This window comes from Nuphar pumila, chromosome 15, assembly GCF_984573655.1.
Source record: "Nuphar pumila chromosome 15, dmNupPumi1.hap1.1, whole genome shotgun sequence".
In the NCBI taxonomy this organism is placed as follows: domain Eukaryota; kingdom Viridiplantae; phylum Streptophyta; class Magnoliopsida; order Nymphaeales; family Nymphaeaceae; genus Nuphar; species Nuphar pumila.
The window spans coordinates 64,386,136-64,412,172 of NC_143263.1; the positions used below are offsets into that span (position 1 = coordinate 64,386,136).

Sequence of the window (26,037 nt, forward strand, 5' to 3'; positions counted from 1 at the left end):
TATCCAATCTTTTAATTCATTTCCCATAACCGAATCCAGCTGGATTTCAACTACACTCACATACCCTTACTTTTTTACATCTGCATTTTTGTATTTTGAACCAAATCCTACAAATTGAATCCGCATCACGAGGGTATCCGACCCATTGACAACCCTACCATCAGAGGGGCCTAAAATACTTTTAGTACCTCAAATTCATGATGAACTAACAGATATTCATTGAGCAAAACACACGCAATAAGGAACAATTAACAGTTGTGCAAAACAGACTTCCAACCATTAGCTTCTTGTAAAGCAGATTGATTTAAATCCAACTTCGTGGTTGACAAAGTTGAAGCAGATCGCAGCGGAAATCCAATGCGCCCACCAGTTTTTCTGCACAAATTTTCAAAATGTTCACAAAAGATGGACAAAAAATATTTGCACTGTCTTTAAAAAAAATAAAACATTTGCACTGAGCAGGATAAGACACGAGAGCGAGATACGCATGTTGGGCCATCACTAAGACAGTGGTGTTGCCAAAACTCGTGTAGGAGCCTTTTTATCGGAGGTTTTGCAGTTTCCCCCAGTGCTCTTATGCTCTCTACTGTTTTAGAACAATGGTGTTGCCAAAACACTGCATTGAGAATGGAGTTGGCAGCCCCAACACTACATTTCAACACCATTCACAAGAGGATGTTTTTGGCAACTCCATCCTCAACACCACATTTTCACAAAACCATATTTTGGCAACACATGGAAATGGTGATTCCATCTCAATACAGAACTCCCAAACAAAGCCTAAAGCAGAACAGGATCACACGAGTCCAGAAATATGAACATTTTGAACAGCATTTCCAAAGTTGACATTGGATGAATGGCATATGCATGATGAACACGTCTAAGAAAACAGCATATAATTTGCAACAGGCCATGATCAATGGTTTTCTCCCAACAAAAACAGCACAAAAGGACATGGATGAATCTCAATTAGGCAACTTCAGATGGAGAAGCTTGACCTGACCTGTTTCCTCTTTCACCCGACAGGCATGCATGAGTGCACACAATTGCACAAAAACAACAAATCCACACATATACTTGCAGACAATTTATGCATGTAGGGGTGGATTAGGGTGTTAATCCGACATTAATCCTTTATGATTGATGGAAAAAATGTTCACTGATTTAATGGTTCTTTCACACTAGCAGACTTCAACTAAAGCTCATTTCATTAAAATATCAAAAAATAACTAAAATTTATACGGTTCTCCAATACTAGCAAGCCTGTTAATGGCACCTTTACTGTTGTCCTATTGTTTATAATGTGCTTTACAAAGATATTAATGAATTCAGGGAAAAAAACCCCATCATACTTTTATCAAAACAAAGAAGGAAAAGCTGTAAATGGCAAAAGTTTGACCACTTCCTGATATCAATCTGGACTGAAACTTGGAGGGGGAGAAACCAGTGTTAAGAACCACTAAATATTCAGATGACTTGCTAGCACTAATCTAAAGAGGATAATGTTAAATCAATCATATGTGTGGATGTGTACCTCTCTCTCTCTCTCTCTCTCTCTCTCTCTCTCTCTCTCTATATATATATATATATATATATATATATATATATATATCGAAAAGATACTTCTGTAAGACTGATATCAGACTAGTACTATTACATGGAGCTGAATCTTGGGCGACTACAAAGTGAAGAGAAGATAGAGTGCATGTCATAAAAATGCATATGTTAAGATGGAAGTCTAGGGTTACAAAAAAGGATAAGATTAGAGTTGAATATCTGAAAATGCACCTATGATTCCTACCAATAAAAGATCAGAGACATATTATGTCACATGTAACAAAGGTTGACATGATACAAGTGAAGGAATTAGGAAAAGAAAAAAGACCATTGAAGACACAGGAGGCAGCCAGAGGAGATATGAAGGATTGCAAAGTGCCAAAGGTGTAGCTTCAAATAGAAAGGAATGGAAAAATAAGACTCATAAAGCCGACCCATGTAGTTGGGTAAGGCATGATGATGATGAAGATATGTGTGTATGTGTATGTGTATGTGTATGTGCATGCACGTGTGTGTATGGGGAGAGAGAGAGAGAGAGAGAGAGAATTGTTTGCATACATCCATACATCAAATGTCAGATCCATACATACAGATGTGTTCACAACTCACAATTTATTTACCATCTTAGTAGGTTTAATCATCTCCAACATCTCATGGGATTCAATTTTCAAGTAGTGAAAAATCAAAGGTTCACAATTCATAAAGGAGAGGATGACTTAAAATAGCATAAAACATAATGTTGGAATCAACTTTACTATATGAAAATAATAAATAGATCATGTTAAACATGATCAAAAGTTCAGTTTTTGCTTTTGGAGTCTAGATCTATTTAAATCAAGAGTGTACCACGATAAGATATGGTGGTTGAGTAGCAAAATAGGAAACCCATATATATATATATATATATAGAGAGAGAGAGAGCAGAGTTACCGAAAACGTCTATAGAATAGGGGAAGCGCGCTTCCCCGGGACGCGCTTCGGAAGCGCGAAACGCAGCGCTTCCAAAACACGAGGGGAAGCGCAGGTTCAATTGAGGAAGCGAGTCCCCCTTTAAAGGGAAGCGCGTCCCCCTTTAAAGGGGTACGCGTACCTCTTTAAAGGGGGATGCGTACCTCTTTAATGGGAGACACGTACCTCTTTAAAGGGGTACGCGTACCCCTTTAAAGGGGGACGCTATTATGGAAAGGTCAAATTTTCCCTTAATTTTTTTTTTTTACACATGAATATATTTTTTACCGAGGTTAAAATGGGTATTTTATAAAACCCGTGAAAAAATAAAATCGAAAGGGGCTTAGGGTTTTGTTTTTTCACGCGTTCTGACTCCTCTCTCTCTCTCTCTCTCTCTCTCGAGTTTTCGGCGAGCGCCGAGTTCCGGCGACCTCAAAAAATTTCGGTGGCCTCCACCGACTTCCGAAGATGAAGATGTTCACCTTCAGGTACGCTATCTTCTCTTACCCCCCTCTCTCACGCTCTGTCACTCTCTCTATCTCTCTGTCGTGCGAGCTCCCCTCCAGTCAGCAACACCAGTGGGATCCAATAGGGTAGTTTTGGGGAAAGTGATCAAGGGTTTTTTCTTTCTCGGTGTAGATCTATCGCAGGGGTTGCTAGGTGTAAGATTCTTTTTCTGGGTGTATATCAAGGGTTTTTTTGTTCCTGTAGATTAAGGGTTTGTTTGTAGTTTTTTTAGTTTCTGATTCATTATCGCAGCGGTTTTTTTTATTCATTCTGCATGAAGCAGTTGTAATGAAAAGAGGCGGAAGCACCAATAGGGCAAATGTCACTCTTAAAGAGTGACCACTAAAGCCAAGAACACAATCACCAAATGTGCACACACAAAACTCTCAAATATGGAAATGACTTAAAGTCATAAGTTGGATATTATTGAAGAAGAGAAGAGAAAGGGGTATAAAACCCATACATAAGAAGGAGAACACCTCCTCTATTTATAGAGGAGGGAGGCTCTAAGAAAGAGACTACAAGGGGGCTCCCTTGTAGTCGTTGGGAGCTCCAACAGTCAGAAATATGACCGTTGGGGCCCCAACGACTACAAGAGTGGGGCCCCTTGTGGTCATCCTAAAGAGAAAAATAAAAAGATAAAAAAGTAAAAAGCAAAAAGGAAAAAGGGAAAAAAGATAAAAAAGAAAAAAGAAAAGTACATTGACAGAATTACAATAATACCCCTATCGGGTATTTCAATAAAATAGAATATGTATATATATACATATATGTATACATATACTTGTATATATACGAATGTATATATATAAGTATATGTATATATATATATATATATATATATATATATTTTAACACGCCCCCTCAAACTTTACGGGGAGAAGACCGAAAGTTTGCTAAGGAGAAACATAAATCGTGGAGTTGGGAGCGCCTTGGTGAAGAAGTCCGCTAGTTGATGCTCTGAAGTAACATATGGTAATGAGATAGTCCCTCTGAGGTATTCGTCTCGAACATAATGGCAGTCCATTTCAATATGCTTGGTCCGCTCATGAAAGGTGTGATTACTAGCAATGTAAATCGCACTTTTGTTGTCACAGCAGAGCTTGGTGGGAGTAGAAGTGGGGACGCCCATGTCAGCAATGAGACTTCTGAGCCATACGATTTCCATGGTTGTCATTGCCATGGCCCGATATTCAGCTTCAGTGGATGACAGTGAAACCTTCTGCTGCTTCTTGCATTTCCACGAAATGAGGGATTCACCTAAAAAAATACACAGACCCGTTATTGAGATACGATCATTGGGATTTCCTCCCTAGTCAGCATCAGTAAAAGCAGTTAAGTCAAGAGAGGAGGAAGAGGATAAGAAGAGTCCTTTGGATATAGTATTTTTGATATATCTGACAATTCTTAATACGGCTGCCATATGAACCGAAGTAGGTGCATGCTGAAACTGGCTTACTGCATGAACCGCATGAGCAATGTCTGGACGTGTGATGGATAGATAGGTGAGAGATCCGATTAATTGACGGTAGGGGGTTGCATCCTCAAGGAGAACACCATCTTCAAGTCTCAGTTTTGCATTAATGACTTCAGGAGTCTCAACTTTCTTTTCATCAGATATTCCTGATTTGGCACAAATTTCTGCAGCTAATTTCATCTGAGATAAGATGTATCCTCGCGGGGAATAAGCCACTTTAATCCCTAAAAAATATCTCAAATAACCAAGGTCAGACATATCAAAAGTTTCTTTTAACATGGACTTGACATTATTTACTCCCTTTTTGTCATTCCCAGTAATGATCATATCATCAACATACAACAAAAGCATAATAATGGAGTCACCTGTCCTTTTAACAAAAAGAGCAGTGTCAGTATAACAAGAAGAAAAACCTAAATTTATTAATACATTACTAAACCTATCATACCAAGCTTTAGGGGCTTGCTTAAGACCATATAAGGCCTTTTTTAATTTCAAGATTTTTCCATTTAAATCCATACTCGGAGGCGGTTCCATATACACTTCTTCATTTAAATTACCATTCAAAAAGGCATTTTTGACATCTAGTTGAAAGATTGGCCATTTTTTAACTGCGGCTATAGCAATAAGAGCTCGAACACTAGTCATTCGAGCAACGGGGGCAAAGGTTTCATCATAATCTACCCCATACTCTTGGGCATATCCCTTGGCTACCAACCTAGCCTTATATCTTTCCAATGAACCATCACTCTTAGTTTTCACTTTAAAGACCCATCTACATCCAATGGGTTTCTTGCCATTGGGAGGATCAATGATTTCCCAAGTTTGTGCCCTTTTAAGAGCATTAAGTTCAAGTTGCATAGCATCATTCCAATGAGCATATTGCTTAGCATCATTGTAATGAGATGGTTCATGAAAAGAGTGAAGGGCAAGTAGACATGCTCGAAAATTAGGCGAAAAAGAGTCATAAGAAACAAATCTATTTGGTATTTTAGAAATCCGATTTGACCTTCTTTGAGAAGTCTCTTCGATGGACTCATTTTGGGAAAATCTTTCAAAGGCACAAGGAGGATTCCTTTCACTCCTTCTAGAGTAGACTTGCATTGGTCTTGAAACATTTTCTTCTAGGTTTTGATCATCGCTTGGATGTTCAACAAGATCTTCACTAAGGGATTCATTAGGATCAATATGATCATCTTTAGGCAATAAGTCAAATAAGAATGAATAATCAATATTTTCATTTGGTTGGTGCGAAAAACCACTTTCCTCTTCAAGAAATGTGACATCTTTAGAGATATAAAGCTTGTTTTTAAGTATGTCAAAACATCGATATCCTTTTTGTTTTTCGCCATATCCCAAAAAAATACATTCAATAGCCCTAGGGGAAAGTTTATCATTCTTGTGGGTTAAAACAAAACATTTATATCCAAAAATTCTTAGTCTTTTATAATCGGGAGACATATTGTAAAGTTTTTCAAATGGAGAAAGATTTTTCAAAGAGGACGAAGGAGTTCTATTGATAAGATATGAAGAAGTTAGAACCGCTTCGGCCCAAAAAGATTAAGGAATGTTTTTTGAGATTAATAATGTTCTTGTAGTCTCTATTATGTGCCTATGCTTTCTTTCCGCAAGGCCATTTTGTTGCGGAGTGTTGGGGCAAGAACGTTGGTGACAAATTCCATTTTCTTTCAAATAGGTTTGAAAATCATTGGACATATATTCGCCTCCCGAATCGGATCTAAGAATAGATAGATTTCCCAAGAATTGGTTTTTGACCATTGCATGAAATTCTTTAAAGAAGGAAAAAACTTCGGATTTACGACTTAGGAAGTAAATCCATGTGAATCGAGTAAAATCATCAATAAATACAACGTAATACGAAAAACCACCTTTAGACAAAATAGGGGAAGGTCCCCACACATCGGAATGGATAAGTTCAAATGACCGAGTGGTAAAGTAACTTCTTTGTGGAAATGGAATAGCTTTAGATTTCCCAAAAATGCAATCTTTACAAGGCATGTGATTGTCTTTACAAGTATTGTTCAAAAACGGAAAAAGAGACATTTTTACAAAATTTGGATGGCCAAGTCTCTCATGCCATATTCCAATACTTTTGTCTTTTACAAGATTGCACGATGGCTTAGATGGAAGAGTCAAAAAATCCATAAAATAGAGATCACCCCTTCTATGGCCTTGCCCAATCAGCTTCCCTGACTGGAGATCCTGCATGGTGCAATCCTTGGGTGAGAAAGAGACTTGGCATCCATGATCGGTAATTTGAGATACGGAAAAAAGGTTTAAATTTATTTTAGGAACGATTCTTACTTTAGGAACAAAAAAAATTTAAAATTAAGAGATCCAATACTTTCAATTTTTAATGATGTACCATCGGCCGTTGAAACACAAGAAGATATAGGTTCGGAAAAAATATTTGAAAGAGAATTTTTATGAGATGTCATATGAAAAGAAGCACCGGAGTCTAGTATCCACATACCTAGAGGAGATGAAGAGTAGGCAATGGCGGCCTTGGATGTTGAAGGAGAAGCCTTGAGTAGATGTTGGAGAACTTCAGAGATGTGATTTAGAGTTTCTTTGATATCTCCTTCTTTGGTGCTTTCTTCCTTCTTTGGAGAATCTTCTCCAACCGCGGCAACTTTTCCTTTAAGCTTTGGGCAAACCGGTCTTATGTGCCCCGGTTCATTACAATAATGGCATATAATCCCCTTTCTAGGTCCATAGTTATTTTTGTTAAAGTGGGGAGGTCTATATGCTTTAACATTTGATCCGGGCCTAGTAACGACCAAAACATCATCACTCTTAATGCTCAAACCAAGCCGAGTTTCTTCTTGACATATCTCGGCAAGGGCATCTTCAATAGGTAGGGCTTTGCTTCTATGGAGAAGAGATGCCCTTACTTGTTCAAATTCCGGGCGAAGTCCATGAAGGAATTGAAAAAAGTGCTCATTTTCAATTTGTTCTCTTCTTAGCTCAATATCTTGTGGGGCAACCCACTTAGGCTCAAGAAGAGCAAGCTCATCCCAAAAGGGAGTTAGAGAGCTAAAATAGTCCCGGACACTCATGTCCATTTGTTTGGTAGAACGGATTTTCTCTTGACAAAAAAATTGTCGAGCAAGATCCTTTTGGGTATACATACCCTTAAGAAAAAACCAAGTCTCATTGGCCCTTCTAAATTTGGCAATATTAGCACAATTTTTAAGATCTACATTGTTCATAAACCATGCCAAAATTTTGGCATGGTTACTTTCCCAATCTTCAATTTTGGATTGATGATCATTAATGGCTTTGATGCGCTCATCGCCATCTAAAGCCTTCTCAATCTCATTTTCAATTTTGGTGAGAACAAGAGAGGGTTCGGGAGTAGTTCCCATAACAAAACCCCAAAGTTTCTTACCTCTAAGGTGATTTTCCATAGCGGAGGCCCACATGAGGTAGTTGGACCCATTTAGCTTAAAAGAGAGCTCCACTTTAGAGTCACGTTCCATCGGCACCAAATATTCTTCTTTTCTTCAAAAACTTTGAGAGGCACGTGTTCCAAGATGACAAGAGAGAAGCCCAATCACCAACCGAGCTCTGATACCATGTAATGAAAAGAGGCGGAAGCACCAATAGGGCAAATGTCACTCTTAAAGAGTGACCACTAAAGCCAAGAACACAATCACCAAATGTGCACACACAAAACTCTCAAATATGGAAATGACTTAAAGTCATAAGTTGGATATTATTGAAGAAGAGAAGAGAGAGGGGTATAAAACCCATACATAAGAAGGAGAACACCTCCTCTATTTATAGAGGAGGGAGGCTCTAAGAAAGAGACTACAAGGGGGCTCCCTTGTAGTCGTTGGGAGCTCCAACGGTCAGAAATATGACCGTTGGGGCCCCAACGACTACAAGAGTGGGGCCCCTTGTGGTCATCCTAAAGAGAAAAATAAAAAGATAAAAAAGTAAAAAGCAAAAAGGGAAAAGGGAAAAAAGATAAAAAAGAAAAAAGAAAAGTACATTGACAGAATTACAATAATACCCCTATCGGGTATTTCAATAAAATAGAATATGTATATATATACATATATGTATACATATACTTGTATATATACGAATGTATATATATAAGTATATGTATATATATATATATATATATTTTAACAGCAGTGGGTTGTTTTTTATTGTCTCCATGATACGCGCTATCTAATGATGGTTTAAAAACTGGTCGAGTCAACCTAGTGACTCGGTTTCACTCAGGCATTTACTGGGTCAACCCAGAAATGAACAAAACTTTGCTAATAGGGGTTCGGGGGCGCAAATAGGGGTGTAGCAAGAAAAAAAAATGGTGTGATAGGGGTTCAGGGGCAGCATCCTCCTTTTTTTTTGAGATAAAATAAAAATGGCTACAATTATTAATAAAAATCTATTTCATATGGACAAATCAAACTATTTGCTGCAGTCAGGGTTGGGCTACAAAAATGGATAAAAATCTATTTCATATGGAATCGGAGCTGGGCTAATACTGAGCTTTTAAATTTTTTTTTTTAACTGGACCGGGAGGCCCATATTTTGCTTTGATGAAGAGTTTTCGAGTGATATAGGGCTGGTGTCTGACTTGTGTGGTGTGAGGTTTAGCTCGTGAGCAGAGGTTTGATTCCTTCATTCTCTCTAGAAAGTACATTTAAGGAACAGGGGATTGTTAGAGACTATTTGTTTCATTTTTTCGTTGCAATAACATGATGGTCTTTATCTTTTGTTTTGTGTTATCATATGATGATCATTTATATTCTTATTTGAGACCCATGAATGAACAGTATATTGGTTGAGAAACATTTCACATTTTGTGGTTGTTTAACTGAGTTTATTTGGTCGTCTTTTTTAGAAATAAGGGTTAATGCAGTATTTTTTTATCATTCTTGTAGGTTTTAACTTTTAAGTCATTTTGACGATTGCTTGAATCCCGATTCCTGATCAGATTGACTGGATCACTTTTATTATTCTTTTACTGTTGGATATATATGGATTATTGATTTATTGTTTTCAATTTCAAAGTCAATGAAAAACATGTTCTGCCTCCACAAGTTGTCTTATGGTTTCATTATGGTGTTTGATCTTGCAGACTTTTAGAATCTATTCTCTCCTTGATCTCTTGAAGTGATTTTGCTTTATGTGAATTCTGAACTTACATGTTGATCAAGTGAACCAAGCATGATAAAAGAAACAAAACAAAAGAGATACTTATAAGTATCCTATAATATATAAAAAATATATTATAGGAAAATTCTTGAATTCATATTATAAAAACATATTATACAAAATGTATACCAAGCATGATTGAGCTTATCATCCCTATTAAGTATGAATTCTTTGATATACTGAGCGTGGGCACACCCAGGCTCGGCTCATTTACTCTATCAGAAGAGTGGGGCAACTAGTATGCTGCAGCTAGTTGTTTAAAATTTTAAATAAATATCATTATTGCTAGTAACAGTCGGCCAATATGAATTTTGTTTTTCTTCATTGTTATGTTATCTTATTTTGGCATTTTTTCATAAATGCAAACTTTTGAAAGACCTTTTTTTTTTAAAATTTTGTTTGCTTTATCATAGTATATTATAGAATCATAGATCTTTCACCTCCTTAAATGATGTTTATTTATTTGTTTTAGTAATTGGTAAATTATGAGTAATGATTTGTGTTCTTCACTCTCCATTATTTACTGTTAATAATAGCTTTTTTAAAGTGTTTTAGGTTGATTCTGATACTTTTATGATGCAGATATATTTGCATGTTCTTTGCTTCATTAATGACCATCTCAAGCTATGATCACGATAATTCTGATGACGATGACGATTCTTTGTACAATTTGGAGCATGAATCATCTAGTGGTGTTGGGAAGGGCAAGAAGAGGTCTTCTGCTTGTCCATATCAGTTTGAGGACCGAAACAAAAATTGTTTTGATGAGGAAGATGAAGAAGAATATGACTTGGATGACTACTATTCTGAAGATGACCAAGATGATGAACCACCTAGCATGCATAAAACAACAGTGTTATGGCGCCATGTATTGAAACAAAAGAAGAGTGGGCAAGGAAAGCAAGGTGGAACCCAAGTTTTTATGTGCAGGCACTGCAAAAATATTTATCATGGGTCGTATACTCGAGTTTTTGCACATCTCATGTGATCTCCAAAGGGACAAAGTGTTGGGATTGCGTTTTGCCCTGTAGTTGCAAAAAATGCAGAATTGGCAAAAAAAATTAAGAGGCAAGTTCGTCGAGTGGAGGTTTCATCAAGTGCATTTGAGTTGAGGAGATCAAGAATTGATACTCCGAAGAAGCCTATTAGTATGACTACATCATCTAGTGAAAGCCGAAAAACAGTTGATATTCGTGATACCTTTAAAAAGGTAGAAAGAGATGATGTAGATCACAAAATTATCAGATTTTTGTGTGCAAATGGCATACCTTTCAATGTGCTTCGATCACCATATTGGGAAGAGATGATATCTGCAGTTAGTAAAGTGCCCGGATATAAACCCCCATCATATGAAAAAGCGCGAACAACGTTGCTTGACAGTGAGAAAGAGTGTGTTCAAAGGGAGTTAAATGAATTTCGAGAAAAGTTTGAGGAGTTTGGAGTTTCCATTGTCTCAGACGGTTGGACAAATATCAAGAACAAACACTTGATAAATATACTTGCCTCAAACTGTTTTGGCTCTATGTTCTTATATGCAAGCTATTTTTCTAATGTGCAACAGTCAGCTGCAAACATTGCCGAGTTTTTGAAGACGGATTTAAACTTGTGGGGCCTTCTAATGTAGTGCAAGTGATTACAGACAATGCAGCAAATTGCAAGTTAGTAGGTGAAGAATTAAAACAAACGTACAAGTATATTTTTTGGTCACCTTGTGTTGTGCACACACTTAATTTGATCTTCAAGGATTTGGCACATGAGTTTCATTGGTTGGGAGAAACATATTTGCAGAGTAAAGAAATTGTGAAGTATATCACAAATCATTCAAAAGCACTAGCAATCTTTAGAAGCAATGAAAAATTAGAATTAATAAAGATTGCAAAAACAAGGTTTGCTTCACATTATACTACTTTGAAACGCTTGCTTGATGTGAGGGAGAGCTTAAGGCTCACAGTAATTTCAGATATATGGAGCGATTGGAAGCAATCATGCATGGATGAAATTATGAAAAAAAGGGTTGTTACAACAGAAACAACTGTTCTTGATGAAGAATATTGGGATTCTGTACGTTTAGCATTATTGATTACAAAACTCATCTATAAGATGATTAAATTTTGTGATCAGGAAGGCCCTATAATTAGTGAAGTGTATGAAGGCATGGACAACATGTTGAGGAAAATCAAAGACAATCTAAAAGGACAACCAGATTTATATGAAAAGATTAATAAGATTGTCTCAAATAGATGGGATAGAATGAATGTGCCTCTCCATAGTCTAGCCCACATGCTTACTCCAAAATATTACGAGTCGGAGTATCTCAAAATCCCAGCAGCAGGAGGGGTCAAACGAGTTTCTCCTGGTAAAAATTTAATTTTATCTATTTAATAAAGTTTAAAGTTAAATGATTTAATTATTTTATTATTTCATTTGCATTTCTCTTGTTATAGTTACTAAACATTTTTTTTGCAGAAAAGGATAATGATATCTTAGACGGTGCAATGCTTGCGCTTGAAGTCATATCTTCTGGAAATGAAGAGTTATCTACACTTTATAGGTCACAACTTGTGGCTTTTGCATCAAGAAGTGGAAGATTTAGCCGAAATGCAGCACGAATAGATGCACTGAATCCTACAATGTCAGTGCTTAATTGGTGGCGTTTTTATGGTGGTGATACACCGGAGTTGAGAGCATTAGCCATTAAGGTTTTATCTCAACCTATTAGCACATCTTCTGCAGAAAGAGTGTGGAGCACCTATAGTTACATTCACAATGTTAAAAGAAATATGCTCAATGAAGATCGTGTTGATACCTTAGTGTATATTCATTCCAATCTTCGATTGAAGGTATAATTAAATTGTGTTGTACTTTTGTTTTGGTATTTTTTTTCTCTTTTTTATCATTGATTGTTTACTAGCATTCTATGTCACACGGACTCGGCTAAAGGGTTGCCGCACCCGCGTCGACACGCACGGACTCGGGTGCGGCTTTGGACTCGGCCCGAACTCGGTCAACTCCGAGTCGGACTCGGTCAACGAGTCCGGGCCGAGTCCGACCACATTTTGGACTCGGTCAACTTTGACCGAGTCCAAAATTGTCCAGTTCGAGTTTTAAATTTTGTTTTGGATCCGGGTCGGGTCGGGTCCAAACCCGACCCAGATCCAAATTTTTTTTGGCAGCCGAACCCTAAAAGGGGTTTATCGACAGGGAGAGGGGCTTACCCTCTCGATTTTGCCTCTCCCCCTCAGCCCCTACAGCTTTCTCCTGCAACCACGCCGGCGATCCGAACTCCGGCGACAGGCAGCCACCGTCTCCCCCTCCGTCAGGTATGTCGACCCTACTCGTAGCCTCCCTCCCTGCACCCTCTGCTCGCAGAGGAGGGGCTCGGCCCCCCTCCCTGCACCCTCTGCTCGCAGGGGAGGGGCTCGGCCCCTCCCTGCACCCTCTGCTCGCAGGGGAGGGGCTCGGCCCCTCCCTGCACCCTCTGCTCGCAGAGGAGGGGCTCGGCCCCCCTCCCTGCACCCTTTGCACGCAGAAGAGGGGCTCGGCCCCCCTCCCTGCACCCTTTGCTCGCAGGAGAGGGGCTCGGCCCCTCCCTGCACCCTCTGCTCACAGAGGAGGGGCTCGGCCCCCCTCCCTGCACCCTCTGCTCGCAGAAGAGGGGCTCGACCCCTCCAATATTCTCTGTTTTATTAACTTTATTTTACTTACTTATTTAATTATTTTCTTTTCAGTTTTCACTTTTCAGATATAATGGCGAGTTCTAGCGGTAGTGTCAATACATTTGGTTCAAGTTCTAACCCTGAATTAGATGTTTCTCAACCACTTTGGAGGCTTGTGACAAAAGGGATAAAAGCTACTAGTGGTGGTGGTGGGAATGTGCAGTTTCATTGTAATTTATGTAAGACTGTTTTCACAGGTTCTTATACGCGTGTGAAAGCACATCTTTTGCATATTCGTGGTCAAGGAATTAGGGCATGTTCTGGGGTTGATAAAGACATGTTAAAGCAATTAAAAAAAGAACAAGAGGAAGCTGAAAAGAAGAAAATTGCAGAGATGAAAAGCGATTCGATTAATTTGTCTTTTCCTACTGCTAGTGATACACAAGAAGAGCTTTTAAAGAAAAGAAAGATGGAAAGCAATAAAACAATACAAGCGTCATTCAAAAACATGGCAAGAGCAGAAATTGATAAAAAGATTGGTCGATTCTTTTACTCAAGCTCAATTCCTTTTAATGTAGCTAGAAGTCCATACTGGAAAGATATGATTACATCTTTGGCTAATTGCAATTTGAGTGGTTATGTGCCTCCTAGTTCAGAAAAACTAAGAACAGTCATTCTTGCAGAGGAAAAAAATAGAATTGAAGACTTGCTAGAGACCCAAAAATTTGCATGGAAACGACATGGAGTGTCGATTGTTTCTGATGGGTGGACTGATATACAAAGGCGACCACTGATAAACTTCATTGCTTACTCACTAAATGGGCCAATCTTTTTGAAGACTGTTGATGCATCTGGAGAGTATAAAGATGTTGAATATTTAAAGAGATTATTTGTTGAAGTGATAAAAGAAGTGGGTGAAGAAAGTGTGGTGCAAATCATTACTGACAATGCTCCAGTTTGCAGTCGTGCAGGAATGAATTTGGCAAGTGAAGATACATATTCACATATTTTTTGGACTCCTTGTGCAGCACACAGTTTAAATTTGGCACTTAAGAGTATATGCAATCCATCAAAAGATGATGCACATGCACATGAAATGTGCTTATGGATTGAGGAAATAGAGCATGATGTTCGAAATATTACAAATTTTGTTGTAAACCATCATCATGCCCTTTCTATATTTAATAGGCATTCTGATCTCAAGTTACTGAAAGTTGCTGAAACTCGTTTTGCTTCTCTAATTGTTATGATAAAAAGAATTAAGCAACTCAAGAATGCATTGATGATGATGGTGGCTGATCAAGATTGGGATTTTTATCGTACTGAAGATGATGTCAAGGCTCAAGCTATCAAAAAATGCATCTGTGATGATTTTTGGTGGGATAAAATTACATATTTTGTTGAATTTACAGAGCCTATTTGGGAAATGCTGAGAGAAGTTGACAGAGATGTACCCATGCTTCATAGAATTTATGAAATGTGGGACAATATGATTGAAAAAGTTCAAAGTATCATTTTTAAACATGAGAAGAAAGATATTGCACTTGATGATTCAGAATTTTACAATCATGTACATTCAGTTTTAGTGAGAAGATGGGATAAAAGCAATACACCTTTGCATTGCATGGCACACTCTCTCAATCCAAAATACTATGCAAAAAAATGGTTGACAGCAGGTGTTGGTCGTGTTTCTCCAAATGAAGATCCTGAGATATCAAGAAATAGAATGATATATTTGGGAAGAGTTTTTAATGATCCTCACATGTTTAAGGTTGTAAATAGAGAGTTTGGCAAGTTTTCTACTGGAAGATTTGATTCTTTAGCAGCACTTGTGGCAAGGGACGAGGAAGATCTCCTTAATTGGTGGGCAACATATAGATCAGAGACACCAAATCTGCAACGTCTTGCAATGAAGTTGTTATCTCAACCTGCTACATCATCTTGTTGTGAAAGAAATTGAAGTACATATGCTCAAATTCACAACATTAAAAGAAACAAACTCACTAGCAAAAGAGCAGAGGATTTGGTATATGTTCACTCAAATCTACGATTAATTTCTCGCCGCACCAAAGAAGAGTATAGGTACTTTTTTTTCTTTGTATTCAAAGTTTGTATTTAAATATTTCATATTTGTATTCAAAGTTTTAAGTTAGATACTAATATAGTGATTTTTTGATGCAGTTGTGGACCATCCAAGAATTGGGATGTAAATCCAGAAGATTTTGACTTGGAGGGAGAACATAATTTACATAATCTCAACATGGACTACATCGATCATGTTCTTCCTTCTAATTCAGACGATGAGGCAAATTTATGATAAGTTTTGTTGTTTATCACACTCACAAGCTTCTTTATGTGTTATATTTTGGTAAGTTTGTGTTGTTAAGAATTGCTTTTTTTTTGCTTTAAAATTTACAATCTTTATGTGTTAATTTATTGTTATATATATATATATAATTATAATATTTAAAATATATATATTTATAATATATATTTTTTAATATATATATATATAGCCGAGTCCCCGTGTCCAAATTTTTTGGAATTGCGCCGCACCCGTGTCGCACCCGCACCCGCACCCATGTGACATAGCTAGCATTCATATTTTATATTCTTGTTATAAAAGGTGCAACAATCGCTATAAAGAAGGGCCTAGTCGAAAATGGGATATCAATCCAGAACTTCCTATTGTAGAAGAAAATACGTTGAGATTAGAGGATATGCGATGGAGAGATTTGGATGATAGTGCACAACAATCAAGCACTATTTCCAAATCCAAACATAAAGATGCACAACCAAGAGCTCCATTACCTCCAATAATTATACGTACAAATGAAGTTGAAGAGCATACAAATCAATCCATCAGAGCTAGTAGAACTGCAGATATACAAGAGCGACCATCAGTTCCTCATGGTCGGATTGATCGTTTCTTTAGCCGGAAACCTAGGCAAGGTATGTTGATATTGTGTTTTTTATATTTTAAATTATGGTTTTTGAACATTTTAACTTTTTAACGTATTCATTATAGGAAATGAAGGAAGGAGCAGAAGACATGGTCGTGGAGGACAAGATGCACGTGATGATGCAGAAAGTTCGCGATCTATTGCTGACTTGAAGGGGAAGAGAAAGATGACAGATTAATGAACTCTTGAATTATTATTTTTTTTTATGATGTAGTTGTAGTAGTCCAACTTAAAAACTTTTATGTTACTTTTTTGTCATGGTCTTATAATATTTTTTTGGTATACTTTTATTTTGCATCTTGCATGATGAAGTGAAGTAGTGGATTATGTTAATTTTAAGGTTAGACTTAGAGTTTAGAACTTTGTAGCTTATAATTTACAATTTAGAAATTTATAGCTTCTTAGGTCGCTTCTGGTTCGCTTCTTATGTCGCTTCCGAGACGCTTCCCGGTTCGCTCCTAAGTGGTCCCACGCTTCCCGCTTCCTAAATTTTTGAAAGTGCCTCGCTTCCCGCTTGCGCTTCCCGTATCGCTTCCCGCTCCCGCTTCCTCGACTGGCAACTCTGAGAGAGAGAGAGAGTATAAGGCTTAAAGCCTTAAACTCATTACAAAGGTATGATGTTTCTGTAAAAGTTAAAACTGCTGATAAGTTTGTGACAATATAAAAAAATCATGGTTTATTACTTAAATCAATATACTGTTAAATATAAAATTATCTTGACAAATCCTTGGGAAAAAACTTGTTAGAGTTTTCGCCCATCGGTTTTCTAGTTTTTGAGATTTTCAAGTTTGTATATTTGTCGAGATTTTTGCAAAAAAAGCTTCTGAAAATGAAAATTTTGAAAAATCATGGTAGATAAATTGTCAGTGTTACCGAATACATGAGAAGCAATAAGAGATCGTGTGGTGCAGATGCTAATTAGAATGACATATAATGAAAGATAGTAAACTAGAGAATGTGAAATAGTTCAGGTACATGGAAATTCTTAACTAATGGAAATTTATATCTTTACTGGCATACCATTGACAAATGACAACTCCTGAAACCCAATATATTTTCCAACATAGGGAAGATGGTGCCAACTAGGAAAAAAATCAACATGCGTAGGGTTTAATAATGGGCCTAAGCTCACCTAGAGTTAGAACTAATATTATTCACCACAACCTTTATTAGGCAGTACACATTATGTTTCAAGAGGAAAGATGCATTTCTACACTTGCCTTTTAATTGTTTTTCGCCTCTCTACACTGATAGCATTGCATAGGAACTTACATTAAATTGCTTGGGTTCTCTATTTTATATGGAGATTACATTGTTTGAGTTCTATCTTATCTTCACTTTTTTCTCTTTTCAGCCACATATCCGGCTGTAATCAAGTAGAGCCCCGGATTAGGTCTTAACATGTTCTGGTCAAGTATAATCCCTGATCAATTAAGGAGTCACAACATCTTATTTGGTCAAGTTGGAGAAACTGACCGGTTGTTTCTGATCACCATCAGCTAATGTTTTTGTCGTAATGATATCTAAGATGAATAAGGCAGAGATGCTAATTCAGACTCCTGGATCTATCAATAGAACTATATATCGATGACCTCATGGGGATCGCTACACTCTTGGATGTGAATCTGCATGAGATTGATGGCTATACTAGATACCAAGAGAGTGATTTTTGCTCGTGTGTGTATTAAGATGGATGCCAAGTTTCATCTTGTTCAGAACCTAGACATAACCTTTCAGGACAGTAGGCATATCACTCACGCTATTAGATATGAAACATTTATCATGTTTTGTTCCAGTCGTGGTTCGACCTGCCATGGAGGCCATGCATATCTAGACCACAGAAATAATCAGATGCAGGCAAGTAATAAACCTGCAGAGGAGTGGAAGATAGTGAAGACTCAGACTCAGTGTCTGCCCCTAGTTGGCATACCCTTCATCTGGATGAAGACTCGAACCTTCTCCTTTTATCACTACACACGACTCACTCAATGTGATCCACAGCATTTCTATGGAGATGGAACCCTTGTCGCCTGAACAAGCTTTAGATCCCATGATCGAAGCAACTTTGGAGTGCCATGCATCTAAGGATCTAGAAGTGCAAGATTCTGTCAACCAACAGGCCAAGAGAGAGATGATGATTGGGATTTCACCAAAAGTTGGTGGTCATAATGGGAATATGCAAGAACCAGCAGGGATAGATTTGAAAATTTGATTACCTATTTTTAAGGAGCAGCTGACTAATCCTCATTTGGTAGCTTCAATGTATGGATCATTATCAAAAGATCCTTCCCTTAGGAGTCAAAAGGGGCAAGGCAGCACCTAGGAGTGGGGCCCCCTAGATGCTAGGTTATGCCTAATCGAGTGCTTAGGCATCACCTAGAGGCTCACAAAATAAATATAATTGTTTTGAATAAAAATATAAATATATATAAAAATAAGAAAAAATTGAAAAACTTTAATATTTTAAAATACGGAACCAATACGTGATTTTTATGTTTTAAACATTACAAAAGAACAAACACTTGCCTTGGCACTTGCCTAAGCACCTAGGCGCTTCTAAGCAGTAGGCTTGCACCTAGGTTGCCAAGGCAGCCTAGGCAAGCACCTATGTGGGATTTTAACTACTAAGATCCTTCCTCAGCCATAACATGAATGGATATATCAAATATACACACGTAAATCTGATAATAGCAAGGAAGCCAACTTCCTAAAGAGAAACATGCTCCTAGTCCCAAATTGGATTCCCTGGGGCAAAGCTCTGGATCCGAAAGTCACTGAAGAAGCCTGGATTGAAGACCAGAGTGGATTAATTAGTTGACTCTTATGACAATCATATCATGGTTGACCTGGTCATGGATGACCACCTTAGACCGGTAGGGCCTACAAAGAAGAGAAAAAAGTTCTGAAAGTCAACTTAGATTTTAACAATACAGAAGATAGCCAAGCCATTACTATCAGCACGCTAATGGGTCATTTAATGTTGCACCAAGTTTAAAGCCAACAGATGGAGAATGAGATTTGTTAAGAAACTACTGAACAATCTATGTTACAAGGGAAGCCTGTCTGGAATGTGTGATGACTTGGTCAGAAATGGACACGGAAAGAGATAGATACAGCTGTTCAAAAAGCATGAAAGGTGATAACTAATGCATTGAACAAGATCAAACTTTTTTTCCCAACCTTTCAAGTAAGAGGTAACTTTAAGTTTTTAACGCTTCCCCATCAATTGGATTATTTTCTTATGGGAACCCTGCAAACTAAGATTAGCAGTTTTGATTAAGAAAGCCATAATCTAATTCATTGTCATGGGAGTCTATGGCCATATATATTATATTAGGTGCTGGGAATTATGAAGCACTCTCATAGAGATTCGACCAGATATACTATGGCTGGTTTTAGGAGACTGGACTCTGTTAGGTTGGCAGACGAGAGATGGGGGACACATCAACAATATATCGATGCACGATTTCAATGAGGCCACCCAAGAACAGTGGTCTCTTGGAGATTACCAGCATGGAGGCCAAATATACTTGGTACAACCAAGTGAAATTGGGGTTTAAAGCTAACAAGATTGATCGAGCATTTGTTAATTCCAAGTAGATTAACATGCACCCTCTCACGCGGGTAGAACTTATTCCTATGCATATCACTGGCCACAATGCCATGCTGGTAGGTATAGAGAGACCTCTAATACTATAATTGTTCTCTTCCAGTCTTTTAGGATGTTCTGTAAAAGAGGGCTTCAGATAAAATATTTGGCCTATGAAGTTCCAAGGCTGTCCTATGTATAGAATCATGATGAAGTTGGATGAGATCAAGAGTAGTTGTAATAAATTGGATTTTGGAATCAAGGTTGTAAAAAACATATTGTTTTGCAACTCGTATTGGCTGGGCCCAAAATAAGATATTGTATGTTTAAAAAAATCCCAAAAAAAAGGAAAATTTCTAAAAAAATCATAACATAAGAAACAACGACGAATTGTATAAGATAAAACTATAATATCACATATCAAAACAATTATGCATATGAATGGCATGCATAAGACATCAAACATTCAATAATCAACATAATATGCTATAAATGGCATGCATATCTCACAAGAGAAAATGCAAACTATGAAATAATAGGCATATTAAACAATAAAACTAAGCTAATAAGTCACAAGATTCATAATAGTGTGTTTACATAAAAAAAAAGGCAATATCATAAAGTGTTTTTCAATATTTAAAATTTTTACATAGCCAACTTTTTCAAAATTCAAACAAAAATGAACTAGATAGAGTCAATCATGATTATTATAATATCTCCTTTTTTTGCAAGAAATCTCCCCAAATTACTTTTATGCTCTTTAGGAATGAGTATGAACTGGCCCCAAGGAGCCTTATATGTTTCAAAATAAAATAAAATAAGATAAATGCAACTTAAATTGCATTTATTGTGTATCATAAGATATGCCACATATCAGGGTGTATTGTAAGATACACCTGATGAAGTTACAATACACACCCGTCTTGAGATACAGGTGTGTATCATATCAAGACACCCTAGATACTATACATATACGCTATGATACTTACAACACTGTTTGGAATAATGCAAGATAATTATGTTGGTTAGATCGGAATTGGCCGAGGTGCAGAAGGTTGATGAAAGCCAGATTATGTTGATTGTGGATGGTCTACAACTTGAAGAACTTCAGTTCCTGCTGCTGAAGAAAAGCTTATGGCACCAAAAGTCATGCCACCAATGGCAGGATGGTGATAAAAACACCACTTACTCCCATGCTTCATTAAAAAAAAAACTTATAGCATAATGTGATCCATTTTATTTCCTCAAATAACATCTAGCATGTGTATGACCACAAGGAGATTACAAGGTTAGCCACGAACTTTTTCTCATTGATATATCATAAAGAACAACTTAGCAGCAAACCTTTGGAGCGTATTGCTGGTTCACAAGTATTAAATGCTGAAAATCAAGCACTGGTCAACCAGGTTAGTGATAATGAAACTAAAAAGATTGTGCTTGAAATGGAGGAGGATAGTGATAATTTAACCTAAAACAGTACTTAAAAGATATGGTTTTACCCTAGAAAAAGCAATGCATCTAGTCCAATTTCAACTCTATGACTGCCTTGTGCCTTCAAATAATAAAAGTATAGCATCATCAAGTTGTATGCTGTCACACGGACACTCCATTTTGCCCTCCGTACCCATGTCGACACCTGGACACGCCATTTTACCCTCCGTACATACAAGTTTGTATTCAATTTATAATTATATTTTTAGTTTATAACTTTATATTTTCAGTATATAATATATATTTTAGATATAGCATATATATTTAGATTATATTCAGTTTATTTTGATTTTTTTTTATATTTAGAACGAGGAGATACGTAAGAAGGTAGGTGTTGCACCCATTGAAAATAAGATGCGAGAGAATCGTTTACGGTGGTTTGGACATATTCGGCGAAGGCCTAATGATGCTCCAGTTAGAAGGTTGGAGAAATGGGAAAATATATTAGTTAAAAGAGGTCGGGGTAGGCCTAGGAAGACTTGGATGGAGATGATAGGAAAGGATATGAATGCTTTGAACCTCACCGAGGACATGGCATTGGATAGAAATGATTGGAGGAAAAGGATTCATGTGGAAGACCCAAAATGAATTTCTTTTTTGGTTCATATCGCTGACCCCAATTGTTTTGGGATGAAGGCGTAGTTGTTGTTGTTGTTGTTATTGTTGTATGTGATATTTAATACATTATATATATATATATAGTTGTGTCCATGTAACCGCATTTTTTGAAATTGTTGTGTCGTACCCTCCGTACCCGTACCCATGTGACATAGGTTGTATGCCAAGATGAAGAATTGTGTTGCCAACCCCACAAGCAAGCTTGATTGCTTGAGGGTATATAGTGTGCCAATCAAGGTGACCCACTATCAAGCACCAAATTCTACATGAGAATGACCAAATCAACGACTATAAGAACATCAAAAGCTATGTCACACGGACTCGGCTAAGGAGGTGCTGCACCCGAGTCGACACGCCCCGACACGGGTGCGGACTCGGGTGCGGCTTCGGACTCGGTCAACGCCGAGTCGGACTCGGTCAACGAGTCCAGGCCGAGTCCTTCCACATTTTGGACTCGGTCAACTTTGACCGAGTCCAAAAATGTCCCTAAAAAACCATTTTTTTATATTTTTTATTTAAAAATATATATAAAAAAAGGCACAGTGCAGACTGTGACTGTGCTGCGTCTGTGCCTGTGCACAGTCACAGACTGTGCACAGTGCTGTGCCTGTGCACAGTGCACAGTGCACAGTGTTGTGCCTGTGCACAGTGCACAGTCTGTGCCTGTGCACAGTGCACAGTCACAGACTGTGCACAGTGCACAGTCACAGACTGTGCACAGTGCACAGTGCTGTGCCTGTGCACAGTGCACAGTGCACAGTGCTGTGCCTGTGCACAGTGCTGTGCCTGTGCACAGTGCACAGTGCACAGTGCACAGTGCTGTGCCTGTGCACAGTGTTGTGCCTGTCAGCTGTGGTATTTTAAAAATAAAATTAAATTATATATATATATATATATATATTTTTTTTTTTTTGCCGAGTCCCCGTGTCCAAAAATTTTAAAATTGTGCCGCACCCGTGTCGCACCCGCACCCATGTGACATAGATCAAAAGTAAATCCCTAGCGGCAGAAAGTGTCTTCAAGGGTTCAAGATGCTAGCAGATAGTTGCAAATTTTTACTAGCATACCAATGTCACTATTATCAAACATATAATAAATATTAATCGACATATTGAATGATAATACAATCAGACAAGAAAATAACATCCAGCCCATATACTTATGCATAGTCACTATCATTCTGCATATCATCATGTCAGGGTTCACCTATCGCAGCAACCCCATCATGCTCAAGTGAAAGAAAAGCTAAAGTACACATTTTCTGCAATAAGGAAGACACTTCAAAGTCGTTATGCCAAGCAGTAGAGAAAAGACCTCACCACGTTCATACAAGCCTCGGAAGTTGATCCACCGGTACTGGTGTTCCTTTCGCTTCTACCAATCTCCACATATACCAAGAGCCAACAGACCTATAAGGTCTCCATCTGTCGCAGAACTTGTCCATCTGAGAGGGTTGAGGCAATTGGCTGAGGCCATACAGAATCTGCACACCTTTGCGCACGCCCAAATCACCCACAGGGAGTACATCAGGTCGGTGCAGAGCAAAGATCATGAACATGTGAACAGACCAGATACCAATTCCCTTCACCATGGTTAGCATAGACACAAGGGACTGATCATCCATTTCGAGTATGGCTGCATCCGAGAGAAGACCATCACAAAACTTGGCTGAAAGATCATGAAGATAACCGGCCTTCCTTTCAGAGACACCGATCTGCCGAAGTTGGAGTGGACTTAGCCGCAACACTGTTTCAGGAAGCACGCCACTTTCACCCTGAGCAAGTGAATCCAGATCTCAGAGACGTGTGCAAAAGCCATTCTAACCAAAATGCTTTCTTGCTTTAGTTCATTAAATGAAAAAAAAAAGGAATAGAATGAGTAGCTCCATTCATATACACCAGTTGTTGCCGTAATGCAGAGGATTTCATAGAGCTTGGTCACAGCGCCATGAGGTACAAATGCCTAGTATCTTTTTTTTCATATTTTTGTTGTTTTTTCAAGAATTTAACCTTACAGATGTGGTCTACATGTTTTGTTTAGTGGGAATCGACTCTTGTTTCGTCCAAGGGCTTCAAAATCAACGGCCCACAAGGTACAAGATTTTCATGACTCATAAAATCGTGTTTTTTGGTTGAAAAAACACCATCCAAAAGCCAATTCCTAGCATTTGGAACGTTCGAAGGAAAGCGGCAACATGTAAATGTAGGGAGTATAAGGGGGCCCTAAATCTGCAACGTGTTGAAGGAAGCATCGATCGGTAAAAGAGAGAATTCTACATTCATCTAATTAAAGCTGAGAACGCATGGGAACCAGTGGATCAACCGCGTTTCGTTATCAAAATCAAGAACGCTCAAGAAAATCAAGAGAGAATAACATAATCATTTTCGCATGCTAGAGGAGAAAGAGAAAGATCCCCTCTGTCAATTCGCTACATAAATCGCCGAAAAACAAAGGAAAAAAACGAAATGAAAAGAGGAAGTTTTGTTTTTTGAGGGGGGGTGGGGTGCGGGGTGTGGAGGCAAGAGAGCTGCTGTGGAAGAGGGGCTTACGCCGCACAGAGCGATGAAGCGCGAGTAGATGGAAGCGGCGGCCTTGATGGCGAGCTGCTGATAGAGGATGCTTCGGGTGAGGGAGTGGAAGGGGGTGTGCTGCTTGTGGAAGATGGGAGGATGGTGACCGTCGATGAGGCGACCCAGGAGAGGGTCGCAAGCCTTGAGGTGCTGAATGGCGAGGGAGATAGCACCTTCTTCGGAGAGTGTCTTCAGGGGGGGAATGATGATCACATCGCCCTTGCCGTTCCTCCTCTCCCTCTTCGGCCCCGACGAGCTCAACACCTTCCTCACCTTGCGTCCTCGGAAGTCGATGGCCGACGAAGCCTCCTCATCCACACCACCACCACCACCAAGTGCAACTCCTCCGGCAGCGCCGCCTGCTTCAGCGGCGACTTCCGCTACGGCGTCGCTCGCCTGCTTTTGCTTTTGCTTTTGCTTCCCCATGGTTCGCCGCCGGTGCTTCGCATCTCCGACCTGGTTTTTGTGTTTTTCTTTTTCCTTTTTCTTTTTAGCCCAGAACCAACTCCCACCCCAGTTTTAATGTATGAGTCGCCTTGCAATTTCAACAAATAAGGATCGTCTTTTTTGTTTTGGGAAAAAAACAGAAATTTTTCAAAACCGCACCTAATGTTAGAGAATTAACCAAAAACGCATCTGAGTTTTGTAAATTTTAAAAAAGCACCTAAATGTTTGCAGAGCAGTTCAAAATTCACAAACAAATTTTCATCTATTTAACCTAGGTTATCACTAACCCAAATGAGTTAAGGGAGTTAATTTATTAGTTAACCCTTCAAGGATTCCTTCCCTCTTTTTCAAGTTTTTTTTTTAAGAAATGATATTGAGGGTAAAACAGTGTATATGTGTTTTACATTGAAATTTTCGGATCTTGATCAAAACTTAAGTTGGACCTAAATACAGAATGAGATTTCATAAATCATACTCGCTTTGTATGCTTGCATCTCACACTCATTGGCTAGTGCAAACTCTCACTTAAATTCAGAATTGTATGTTTTCCCATGCGAACCACATAAACTCTCATAAATTTATTTGCAAACATTCGATAAACTGAAACTATTAAAATTGCAAATATCTCACTTATTCGCATATACTTCACAAATTCACATAAATTTATTTGTGAAACCTCTAGTTAGATTGAAACCACTAGAATCGCAAATATCCTACTTATTTGCATATATATCACGAATTTGCATAAATATTGTGTAAACCTTCGGTTAGACTAAAACTACTAAAATTGTAAATATCCTACTTATTCGTATATATTTACGAATTTGCATAAACATACGTGTGAACCTCCGATTAGAATGAAACCATTAAAATCATAAATATTCTATAAACATATGTACGAACCTCCACTTTAGTTTAACAGAACGTCGCAACATCACAAATATCATACTTAAATATTTGTGAATTCATAACAAATATGCAATATTTCTTTTTCTTTTTAGAGTTTGTGAATCATATA

General features: G+C 38.1%; 1 protein-coding gene and 1 non-coding gene across 4 annotated transcripts; one reads left to right on the forward strand and one right to left on the reverse strand.

Moving 5' to 3' along the window:
• LOC149815463 (DNA-3-methyladenine glycosylase 1-like) lies at positions 1-25,069 on the reverse strand. 3 transcript variants are annotated; one of them, XM_089990289.1, is made up of 3 exons: positions 24,552-25,069; positions 23,322-23,776; positions 1-375 (listed from the first exon to the last, which is right to left on the reverse strand). In XM_089990289.1, exons 1-2 carry the CDS (start codon positions 24,996-24,998, stop codon positions 23,327-23,329), a joined length of 897 nt encoding a protein of 298 aa, XP_089846415.1. In that variant the 5' UTR covers positions 24,999-25,069; the 3' UTR covers positions 1-375; positions 23,322-23,326. The 3 variants fall into 3 exon arrangements, with proteins under 3 accessions (XP_089846415.1, XP_089846416.1, XP_089846417.1); XM_089990290.1 differs by having other exon boundaries at positions 23,317-23,776; positions 24,552-25,064; XM_089990291.1 differs by having other exon boundaries at positions 42-375; positions 23,325-23,776; positions 24,552-25,063.
• LOC149815464 (small nucleolar RNA SNORA17) lies at positions 22,570-22,691 on the forward strand. Its single transcript, XR_016428157.1, has one exon. It is a non-coding gene; the product is annotated as a small nucleolar RNA SNORA17 (small nucleolar RNA).
• Positions 25,070-26,037: the final 968 nt, after the last annotated feature.

Excerpts from the sequence above, each read along its gene's own strand:
- LOC149815463 (XM_089990289.1), bottom strand. The coding sequence starts at position 24,998 with ATGGGGAAGCAAAAGCAAAAGCAAAAGCAGGCGAGCGACGCCGTAGCG. Across the intron at positions 23,777-24,551 it reads GCTTCATCGCTCTGTGCGGC|GGTGAAAGTGGCGTGCTTCC; the intron begins GTAAGCCCCTCT and ends TCACTTGCTCAG.